The sequence below is a fragment of the Lolium perenne genome, chromosome 3 (genome assembly GCF_019359855.2).
Source record: "Lolium perenne isolate Kyuss_39 chromosome 3, Kyuss_2.0, whole genome shotgun sequence".
Taxonomy (NCBI): domain Eukaryota; kingdom Viridiplantae; phylum Streptophyta; class Magnoliopsida; order Poales; family Poaceae; genus Lolium; species Lolium perenne.
In genome coordinates, this window is record NC_067246.2 from 46875802 (window position 1) to 46888061 (window position 12260).

General features: G+C 42.6%; 1 protein-coding gene across 1 annotated transcript; it reads left to right on the forward strand.

Moving 5' to 3' along the window:
* Positions 1 to 10197: 10197 nt before the first annotated feature.
* Positions 10198 to 10900, forward strand: LOC127341368 (histone H2B.1-like). Its single transcript, XM_051367178.2, has one exon. The coding sequence runs from the start codon at positions 10269 to 10271 to the stop codon at positions 10725 to 10727; it is 459 nt and encodes a 152-aa protein (XP_051223138.1). The 5' UTR covers positions 10198 to 10268; the 3' UTR covers positions 10728 to 10900.
* Positions 10901 to 12260: the final 1360 nt, after the last annotated feature.

The following is a 12260-nucleotide window of genomic DNA, read 5'->3' on the forward strand; positions in this document are numbered from 1 at the left end:
AGGCGGGCTTAACCACCTATATGGGAGATGAGAGGGAGCAATACCACATGCTCACTAAAATCTTTGTTGAGTGCTTTAAGTTCAACAACAAGCACTATCACCCGACAGTTGCATTCAAGATCTATGGTAATCCTGTTACTATGAAGTTGGAGGATTTTTGTATTGCATTGGATATTGCCCCTGTAGGTACATCGAAGAAGATCAAGGACAATCCCAAGGCTTTGCTGGAGCTCTATCGAGAAATCACCAATGATGATTGCCGCACCATTCAGCGTGGCAAGATAAGAAACATCCAACTCCCCGCCATTAAGTATTTTGCTTATTACCTTGCTACTAGCATTCTTGGTAGGGAGAACACTAGTAATATTTCTAGTTATCATCTTGCTTTCTTAATTGTTGCACTCACTGGAGAGACACCTTATCATCTTGGTGCTCTTGTTGCTCGCCGTTTGTCTAACAAGGGGCCCATTTTTGGAGGAATTATTGCATCACGCATTTTAGCATATCTAGATCTTCCTCTTGACCCTACTGATGTGAAATTAACTCCTGTAAGGCTTGATATTGCTGCTATGAAGAGTCATCAATTTGTTACAACTGACTCTAGCTTAGATAATATGGTCTATAGAATGTTGTTCACTGACGGGGATGAGAGGGAAATCCCTTTGCCGCAGCCAGATTTGTTCAGTATTGACAGGAAACCATGGTCGCGCCCTAAGGAGGAGGTGGATGAGCAACTGAAGATACATGGCTTCCACCAGCAGCATGACTCCGAGGACGCCGAGCCCTCCTACGACTACACCGTCACGTATCCGGGTGCTTCTTCCAGCACATACCCGGATCCATCTTCGTCGTACTACGGAGGTGCTACTTCATGGGCACCATGGGATTGAACTCCACTTAGGCCAAAAGCCTAAGCTTGGGGGGAGGTATACCGGCATCACTCATTCTTTGCATATTATGATTGCTGGATACTTGTATATACTTGTTTAGCTTCTTTGAGTGGGTTTCTAATAAGAGGGAGATGATATTTGGGGAAGTGCTGCCTGAAAACAGATCCTAGACTGATACCAAAAAAATTCTCAAAAACAGCCAGAACGTTATTTTGCGAAGCCAATTTTTATGCATGTTCCCCAGGTTGTTATCTAACTTCCATTAGTTGAACACTTTTCGAGCTGGGCAGCGGAAGAATTTCTTAAAAATCGATTACTGTACTGCTGTCAAGTTTGACGAATTCCTGCTGCTTTGTGTTTGTGTGACTCTTTTAGTTTTCATTTTCTTGTTTTTGCTTTGTTTTCTTTCCTAAAACACAAAAAGACCAAACATATTTCTGTTGTTTCTCTTCACCATTTGCTTATTTTGGTTTCTTGCTTTTATTTTGCTTTATTTACTATAGTTGGTTTGCTATAAGAAAATCCAAAAAGATTTTGCTTTGTTTGCTTGTTTCCTTTTTGTTCTTGTTTCCAATTCGAAAACACCAAAAATATTGCTGTTCTTATTTGGTTTTGTAAAGTTCATTATGGAGTTCAATGGTCTTCGGTGGCTGGAGCGTGGTTTTCATTTCATATTATTCAAGCTACACAAGTGAAAGGCAATAATGACGATCTACGACAATTCGACTGTGGTGAGAGGCTGGTATGAACTCTATTTGTTTTCATTTTTGTACATATACTCATCCATGTGAGCATACTTAGTTGGTTCATGTGAGGTATATGTCATTTAAGAAAATCTATTAGTTCATGATCTCTCATGTTTAGCTCCAGTTTATTAATATGAGTAGCATGTCATGGATGTTTTCTTGCATTGCTTTATTCATAAATAGGTATGACATTGTGGTATCCTCCTCTGAATAATTCATTCGAATCGACTTGGCACATGCTCACGCATGCATATGACTGAACAAAAGTCAATTAAGCCTCGATGATTTACTTTGCCTCAGAGTTCTTGTATCACTTTTATGCCTCCATTAATTTATTTTGCCGCAAGCATGATTATGACAGTGACTGCTCTCTTGATTGTCGCTCCCCAGTCTATTGCTAGCCTTCACTTGTACTGAGCGGGAATGCTGCTCGTGCTTCCAAACCCCTGAAAACCAAGTTATTCCAAAGTGTCCACCATAAATACCTATGCATGGCATTTCAAACCATTCCAAGTAAATTCTCATGCGCTACCTTTAAACCTTCAAAATGCTTCTCAATTTGTGTTAATGTTTTATTGCTCATGAGGAAGTATGTGGTGTTTATCTTTCGACCTTGTCATTTACTTTTGACAGACTTGCATAATAAGAGCTGGCAACGGGGTGCCCAGCCCCAACTAATAACTTCATTAATAATTCTCTTCACACGTTTTGCTCTGATTAATCAGTAAGCAACTTAATTTTGCAAATAGACACTCCTCCATGGTATGAGATTGATGGAAGGCACCCGAGGATTCGGTTAGCCATGGCTTGTGTAAGCAAAGGTTGGGGGGAGTGTCACCCATAATAAAACTAAAGTACGTGTGTAAACAAAAGAGAAGAGGGATGATCTACCTTGCTGGTAGAAATAACATCCTTCATGGGAGCCGCTCTTGAAAGTCTGGTTGACGAGGTAGTTGGTGTACCCATTACCATTTGTTGACAACAACAAACACCTCTCAAAATATTTTTTACTCCTGTTTTAAATATGAAAAGCTCTAGCGCATGTTAATCCCTGCTTCCCTCTGCGAAGGGTCAATCTTTTACTTTTATGTTGTGTCACCATCTTTTCTTTGAGCACTTTCTTGAGAGCACAACTGTCATTCTTAGTATAATATGCTTGTCCCAAAATATGATTGACTGTGGTATAACTTTGATGCTTTTATCTTTGACAATCTCTATTTCTAGTCTTTCCATGAACTTCAGAGGTGCCCGCGCATTTATGTTTTGCTGTACAAATACGGGCAAGCGAGATACCACTTTATCATATTCTTTTTATGAACATTGCAATCCTGCTGATAGACATGATTCGTGATGCTTATTATTAATTTGTTGGTACCTTTCCATGATTGACATAGCTATTAGATGATCTTATTTGCGTGTATCTTATTATGAATTGCCTAAGTACTTGTCTATATCATGAGAATATTTACATCATATGAGCAAATGTGTTCGTGAAAGTTCTTTTATCGCACTCAGTTGTTAACTGAATTGCTTGAGGACAAGCAATAAGCTAAGCTTGGGGGGAGTTGATACGTCAAAAACGTATCTACTTTCCCGAACACTTTTGCTATTGTTTTGCCTCTAATTTCTGTATTTTGGATACAACTAACACGGACTAACGCTGTTTTCAGCAGAATTGCTCTGGTGTCTCGTTTTTGTGCAGAAATCCAACTTTCAGGAAAATCCCCGGAATTTATGTCGAAGGTCTTATTTTTCCAGAAGATTTACGGAGCCAGAAGGGCAAGCGTGGTGGAGGCCCGAGGCCCCCACACACTAGGCTGGCGCGGCCCAGGAGGGGGGCGCGCTGCCCTACTGTGTGGCTGCCTCGGCTGGCCTCTGACGCCCCCCTCTGGACTACTTAAGGTCTTCGACCTAAAAACGCGAGACAGGAAGTCGAAGTCGCCAGAAACCCTCCAGAACGCCGCCACCATCGTGAAACTCCGTCTCGGGACCAGAAACTCCGTTCTGGCACTCCGCCGGGACGGGGAATTGGAGGAGATCATCGACATCATCACCACCGACGCCTCTCCATCGACCAGCCATGTTTCCCCCATCCATGTGTGAGTAATTCCCCCGCTGTAGGCTGAAGGGGATGGTAGGGATTGGATGAGATTGGTCGTGTAATAGCATAAGATTGTTAGGGCATAGTGCCTAGTGTCCGTAATTGGTACTTTGATGATATTGTTGCAACTTGTTATGCTTAATGCTTGTCACTAGGGCCCGAGTGTCATGATCTCAGATCTGAACATGTTATTGTTTCATGATGATATGCATTGTTTTATGATCCTACCTGCAAGTTGTATACACATGTCGTTGTCCGGAACCCGAGGCCCCAAAGTGACAGAAATTGGGACAACCGGAGGGGAAGGCAGTGATGTGAGGATCACATGTGTTCACGGAGTGTTAATGCTTTGCTCCGGTGCTATATTAAAAGGAGTACCTTAATTTCCAGTAGATTCCCTAGAGGCCCGGCTGCCACCGGCTGGTAGGACAAAAGATGTTGTGCAAGTTTCTCATTGCGAGCACGTACGACTATATACGGAACACATGCCTATGGATTGCTTAGTACTTGGACACCGTTTTATTATTATCTGCAAATGCTCTGCTTTGATTGTTACATGAGTTTCTCTCATCCATGAAACGCCCGTCATCCATCCCTGTGCCTACAGTATTTTAATCCTGCTGTTTAGTATAATCACTACTGCTGTCTTTGTTCCACCGCTATTGTTATTTCACTACTGCTACTACTATAAAATTGTTACTACTGATAAAATCTTGCGAGCAAGTCTGTTTCCAGGTGCAGCTGAATTGACAACTCCGCTGTTAAGGCTTTCAAGTATTATTTGTCTCCCTTGTGTCGAATCAATAAATTGGGTTTTACTTCCCGCGAAGACTGTTGCGATCCCCTATACTTGTGGGTTATCAATATGCGAAAGGAAGAAGGTACAACTAACTTCCCTAGAGCCATTGTGGATCTTATGGTTTCACTAGAAGACATTGGTGATTAGTCCTAGATGAATACAACCCTTGCAATGGAACCTCCATCATCAACACAAATCATGGTTCCATTGCCTACCACATAGTCATATTCATAATTGGAAAAGTAACATTTCATTTTCAATGGAGGAGTGATAAGTATATTTCTTTGCGAGTAAATTGATAAAAAGTAATCAACATGGCATGATCAAGAGTGAACTTACCTGCGAGATAGTGCAGTTTGAGGGTTGGATGGATCCTGTATCTCGGGTTCTGAAAAGAAGCGTCATTGTCTAGTAAGGACAATGTTATAAAATTCAAATGATGCATGCTTGGGTGAATTTCTTTTGGTTGAATCCCTTCCCCGGAGTGTTAGTATTAATTCTGAGATTTCTTAAATATTTAATCTTTATTTGAGTATTAAATCATTTACTAGTGATTTATGATAATTTAATAATCCAATAAAGAATTTCTTTATAGAAAAATAAATACTTGAGATAAAGCATTAGTTTTTGAAAATATTTGAGTTAACCAATATTTAAGACATATTTAAAATTTCCTTGATTTTATTTCCAACGAAAATATTTCTATTTAAGATTTAACTTTGAATTTAAAGTTTATTTAAAATCTTTTTAACCAAAATTATATTGTTTATTTTATTTTGGTTAAGGAATATTTTAAGGTATTATTCTTATTATTCTTTAATTTTTAGAGTTCATTTAGGATTTTATTTTTGCAATTTTCAAAGTTTGGGGAATTAAAATTGAAAAGTGAAAAGACTAAACTACCCCTAACCCCACGGGTCTGGCCAAGCCGTGGCTGAACCAGACTGGCCCGGCCCATTTCGACCGCGTCGGTCGCCACTCTCTCTCTCTCTCATTCACTCGCGAACCGTAACGCTAACGCTCTCGTGACGCTTTGGTGACTCGCATCGCCACCGAAGTTGCCGCCTTGCTCCGGCCAACTCCGGCTGTCTCTGGCCGCACCGTTGGTCGCAAACGACTCTCCTCTCTGCACTCCACCCTCCTACCCACGTTGATCTGATGCTCGACGCCTCCTCCTCTCGCACGCTACCCTCTCTGCAACTAGGGTTCCTGCATCGACGATGAACTCCGCCGATCTGTTGCTCCTGGCGAGGTGGTGATGTCGTCGACAATGGGTTGGGGATCTGGGCTTGGCTTGGGGCAGGTGGTTCCGTGGTGCGACTTGTGCCGCCGTCCCCAGGCTTGCTGGTGACCTTGATGGTGTTGGAGTTCGTCGGCGTAACGTCGGCGCCTTCCCTAGGCTTGCAGTTGCCGCGACCGCGTGAGCAGTGCCTCACCATGTCGTGACTTCTGCTCCCAGGCGCATGATAATATTCACTTCTCCCCTTCTTTTCCTCTCTTTGCCTCTCCAGTTGTCTGCCTTGCTTCCTCTATTTCCTGGTGATCAAGAGATCGTGCAGGAATGCCCTGCTCGCAAGCTGCTGCGAGATCTTCTCTCTGGCTAGCATATATGCTACGAATTGCTTGCAGTACCAAGCCATTTTGGTATTTCTATTGGTTCCAGAGATCAATTTGATCTTGCACAAGTGTTCTTCTCATGTTCTTGCTTGGTTGGTTTCCTTGTATCCCCTATCTACTGCTCAGTAAAGCTATCTAGTTTGATTGGGCTTGCTATGGTTACCGGGTCCTTGCAAATGCTTGTTCTAGACATTGGATGATTCACTTATCACTTGTGCATGGTTGCAATGGATGTCTAGACAGGTTTTAATTATCTCCTACTAAATTCTATGAGCACAAGAGTTGAATTATGGCTCCATTGCTTGCAGATGTTGCCTGTTAATCACTGTATGGTACTGGTTGCTTTGATGTAGCTTTATCTCCAGTAGAGTGTAATGTGCAAGCCATGATGCTGTAAGCTTGATCAATTGGTGCTATTACTGTCACTCATTGAACTATGGCTGCTTGCTGGTGTAAGGATAATTACTGGAATTAATATTTGATGAACTGTGTTATAATAATGATTCAATTTGTTTGGATAGACTGAATGGATGCCAACCATTGTTGGATAAATATCCATTACAATCTGAATCTGTCAAGACTATGATGATTTATGCTTTGGCTGTGGCTTACTAGGTTTGATGTGACCTCATTAACTTTTGTTACTGCTACCGGTTGCTCACCCTGATGGATATAACTGCACAGTAGGGTATCATACATATGAATGCCATTGTGATTGTTTTATGAAGAAAATAAGGGTTTTGATGGTTTAATAGCTTAGTGATGTTAGGTGGTGTATGTGGATGTCAAAGCTTTGTGTGTATCTGGTTCATACTTGGATATGCTTTTATTTCTTCCTATTTTTCATATCTGCATCTACTGGATACTCCAAGTTCTTGCTTGCCTCATCAATTGCCAGCATCACGTGGTCTATACGAAGTGATGATTAATCCCTCTTGAGCATCTGCTCGGTGCTCTTGTTTGAGCATGCATATTTATGGATTGGATCCTTTGGATCCTTTCCAGGTATCAAGTATATCTTGCTCTAGCTCTTAGACAAAGTGTTAAGTTGTTGTGATGGTTTGCTTGATATCATGGTTAAAACTTGCGCTTCTCCTCCTAGCCACTGATGTTCTTCTTGCTCTAGTCCACCATTTTATGGTTCTATGGTTGGTTGATTTGAATGGATTGGAGATGAGCCGGATGAGCTGTAGTTTCTGATGAACTGCAGCTACCGTTGATTTCTTTGGTGATATGCAAACTTATATGTTGGCACTGTGTTTTATATAGCAAGCCTGGTGGCTTGCTAGGTCGACAACAATGCCCTGGACACTGCTTGTGTGTCTCCACCTCTTTCACCTGGTGGTTAGTCACTAGATGAATGTGCTGCTTGGGCAGATTCATTGGTTTGGCTTGCCATCCTGATGTTTATCTCCTCCTGGGCACTTGTTTTTGCTAACCAAGTGGCATTACCACTTGTTCTATTCCAAAAACTGGTTTTTGTTTGATGTTTATGCAGGGATCAACATAGAGCAAGGATTTGAGAAGATAAGAAGTGATATGTGAAGCTTTAGTCTAGGAACAAAGTTATATACTTGTAATTTTCATTTCTTTTTGGATTTCTTGTTCATTTGAGAACAATATCATTGTAATATTCTAGAATATTGTAAAGACAATGTATGTGTGTTTAATATAAGTAAAGCTCAAAGTTTTCCTTATGAGCTTTATGTATATGTGATTATCCAAATTTTTTCGATTTGTGTTGTATGTTTCTAATATGAATTTAAGTTATAAAATATCATTTCAATTATATAATAGTTTCTTATATTAAATTATGATTCATAATTAAAATTTGAAATTCAAATTAAAACTCCTTCCAAAACCATAGATTCAAAAGAGGTCATGTCGAACTTCGTCGCACTCTCCTTACACTAAACCCTAGTTGCAACGAGAGGGAAACCTCAATCCCTCTTAGATTTTATTCAATTAAGCGCGAAAAATTTCCCCGTTTTGTGATGCAATGCACAACCCTTTTCTAAATCTATCTCGCATGTGTCCTAAGTCCTGGGGGTGTTACAAAGCGCCCACCACCCCAACACCTCCTCCCTTGCGCCGTCACCAGACACGCCCGAGGCCATGCACCACCGCCTGGATCACCACGGGACGCGCCACCACCGAAGAGCCCCCCACCCACCCCCACCTTTGGCGGGAGCACCGCCACTGCCGACGGTGGCGACAACAGCTAGGAAGGGCGGGGATGGGGCTCGAGGCGAGGGGCGGCCTTTAGAGTTGCCCATGCGGAGGCGACCCTAGAGGCAGATGCATTTTGTCCGGAGATCCTTTTTGAGGAATTATAGAAAAGTCTATCTTACATCCCCCAAGTATCAGGTTCGGGCCGCTTTTTCCCCAAAACTAATTTTTGCTACATCTAAACCACCAACCTCCTACGCTGATTAGGCACTGGCATCTTCTTTGCTCAAACTTAAAGACCGATCTGAACTTTGCCAAATTGACCATCAACACACCGTATTCTGAATTAGAGCTCCTTTTTTTTTTTGAATTAGAGCTACACATTTCTAAGTAAACAGATTTCGCAATGGTGAATGAGAGGACCGATTCTTCTAATACCTCAGCACCAAGCGCTTGGGGTGGCCTAGGACTCACGCCGGGTTTGGGGAAGAGGTCGATTTACGAAGAGAGGCTCCGTTCCTCTCAAATACCATTCGATGTCGAGCAAAGGAGCTGGTCATTTGGGAGGGTCTCGTGAAGCCTTACTCACGGGCCAGCTCAATATTTAGCCAAAATGCATCGACCGAATGTTAGAGACATCCAAACGCATCAAATTGAGGTATTTGGGCTGTGAATGCCCCCATGGGCTGACCTAGCCATCCCTAAGGCCGGCAGCTGCACATGCTTGCCAACCACACAAATCTTGCAATATATGATTCTCTATAACAATTTCATGTAAAATTTGGCAACTTAACGTTGCTTCTCTAGACCTCCAAAAGTTTCTATGTCCGCCACTGAATGCCCTAATACCAAATGCATAGTCTCAATACAAACATCCAAATGCTACCTTACACGAATCTTTTCATTTGAGCTGCCATGTGAACTTCATTGCAAATCACACATGAATGGCCAATTAAATGGTGTTTGTCCTAATACGTGCAACTGAGCATATCGATCCTAAATTCACAGATTAAACTACTTCACACGATAGCCTCTACCAACGTCTAGAATTTGTATAGTAACACCATTTATATAACACAAATCAGTTTGTAATCATCACCAATGGTCCTATACCAAGCATGTCGTATGTAGTTTGTTTTGGTAGAATAGAAATTGCAATCAAGCTATTTCTACAAACCTTTTCCGTCACAACGCACGAGGTATCATCTCGTTAACCTAGTAGACATTGCCATGCTGGAATGCATGTGTATATTTCTAAGCGAGTGTCATATATAGATGAAGATACCAAAAGAGCCTAAAACCCGAACCAAACTGGTAGCCATAATTTTGCTCTCGGGTGAATTTCAATACCCACAAATTATAGTAATTCCTCCGTCTCACGAAACTTATCTAAAATTTGTCAAAATTCAAATGTTACGTAACTACTATTTAATAGTAGTACCTGATAGATACATCCAAATTTATACACGGAGGAAGTATACCAATTATCTATCGAGTATTCACTAGCTGTCAATTTAGAAAAAAAAAAGATTGCATCAGCTACGGACTGACATGCACGTGCTGTGATGAAGTTTCGTATCACTTGCAGCTGGGACCCTCAGTGCAGCACCCAAAATTGGAGAACTCCCGCCACACGGGTTCTCTCCTCCAGCTCCTACACGCGCGCGCTGAAACCCCATCTGATCCCGCAGTCCGCTACCATCTCGCCACGTCAGCGATCCGCGTCGAAACGCATCCGGCCCGTCCATCTCGGACAGCAGCGAACGGCTGGAATCATTTTGCATCGCTGATCCGCGGCACTCACCCTTCCACCAATCAGCGTCCACCTCCGGCCTTCTATATATTGCCCCGCGTCCTCCCCATTTCCTCACATCTCATCTGCAACCAATTCACCACCTCTTCTCCCACCTTCCACCTCTCTCTCCGTCGAAGCAGCAGCAGCATCCATGGCGCCCAAGGCAGAGAAGAAGCCGGCGGAGAAGAAGCCCGTGGAGGAGGAGCCAGCCACCGAGAAGGCGAAGAAGACGCCCGCCGCCAAGAAGCCCAAGGCGGGGAAGAGCCTCCCCGCCGGCAAGACCGCCGCCAAGGAGGGCGGCGAGAAAAGGGGCAGGAAGAAGGGCAAGAAGAGCGTCGAGACCTACAAGATCTACATCTTCAAGGTGCTCAAGCAGGTACACCCCGACATCGGCATCTCCTCCAAGGCCATGTCCATCATGAACTCCTTCATCAACGACATCTTTGAGAAACTCGCCGGCGAGTCCGCCAAGCTCGCCAGGTACAACAAGAAGCCCACCATCACCTCCCGGGAGATCCAGACCTCGGTCCGCCTAGTGCTGCCAGGGGAGCTCGCCAAGCACGCTGTGTCTGAGGGCACCAAGGCCGTCACCAAGTTCACCTCTGCCTAGGTTGTTCTGTCCCCTTGTAGCTGGCTGGCTGACAGATCGGCTGTAGTCTGTAGCTAGCTGTGTGAGTCTGCTGTTAGTGTGTGATGTGGCAAGAATTGTAGTCGTTCTGTACGTAAATCGCTCTGTTTCTTTATCTCGAGAAATAGCGATGATGCTACCTTAATCCGATTCAACCATGTTTGTCTGTCATGCTTGTTTAGGCCCCTGTGGTTTATGTGACACAGTAGTATTTTGGTCACTTTGGGTATCTGGTTCTGATGCGCCCAGTTATATCTTTCAGTACGCCCGTCTGTAAATCTCGGCAGATGCAGCCTCTGAATTTTAAGATTTGTTTCTCCCTTTCCTGACTTTCAGTCCGTAGATTATCTGCTGCTGGATAATCCTCTCCCTGTTCCATCGCAATGCACTGAAAATCGCAGCCACATGAAACTATGTATTTGTTCGGAAACCATAGTGCTGGTTGTTCTGGCTACTTGAAACCAGCGAGTTGCAGTTGCGATTGGGCTTTTTCAGGTCTGCGCAGGATAGATTTTGTCGTTATTTCAGTTAGCACCGGTCTCTGCTCAAGGTAGTTCGGAGCCTTGCGTCTCCTTGTTCCTTGTGTCTTCTGGTTCCTTGTGTACTCTGCAGTTAGATATTGGACTGTCATATTATATGAACCGTGTTTGTCTGTGGGAACACCACTGTTATTTCAATCTGATGAAGAGACAAGGGCGTTTTTGAATCAATTTGATTCGTCTCTATGAGCTTTGCATAATAGAAGTTTTTAAGTACTTGATGAATCTGCGATGCATGAAAACAATGAAACATGGGAGGATATATATAGTGGAAATAATAGTTTTCCATGAAAAAACAAAAAGATCCCCATCTTGCACTACAAGTTCAAAATTCAAAAAGTTCAACTATTACCCGCTCGAATAGTAAGATATGGGCCCATTCTTCTATTAAACTTCATCATCTTCCTTTAGAATACACATGCACCAGAAAAAACATAGGGCAAATCAAATGTGCAACAAAAAGCAGGAATGCAAAGTATAATTGATGTGAACAGAATGACGCTGACTTCTTAAAAATGTCTAATTGGACTCATGACATACAGAAGTGGGAGGCATATGATTTTGACCCCATCAAGTTCCTATAAATCATGACACAATATCTAATTAAGATAAAACAAACAATGTTATGGTTCAAAATTCAGTCCCAACCATTACCTACTCAAACATCAAGATATAGGTTTGTTCTTCTTCTTCTTCTTCTTCAATAGTCTTCCTTTAGAAGACACCTGCAACAAAAATCATGGGATCAAATTAATTGTGCAACCAGAAATGCAAAGAGAAAGGCCTATTTGGATCGATGGCAAAATAGACCAAATTGGAGGCACATGGATTTGACCCATTCAAGTTTGTGTAGAACACGACATACAATATCTAATTGAGCAATGCCTCAAAATATGAGTAAACGTAACACATACGGCTTACCACAACATGCGTTTGTTCATGGAAATAGGATCACAATGGTTCAAACACCTAATAT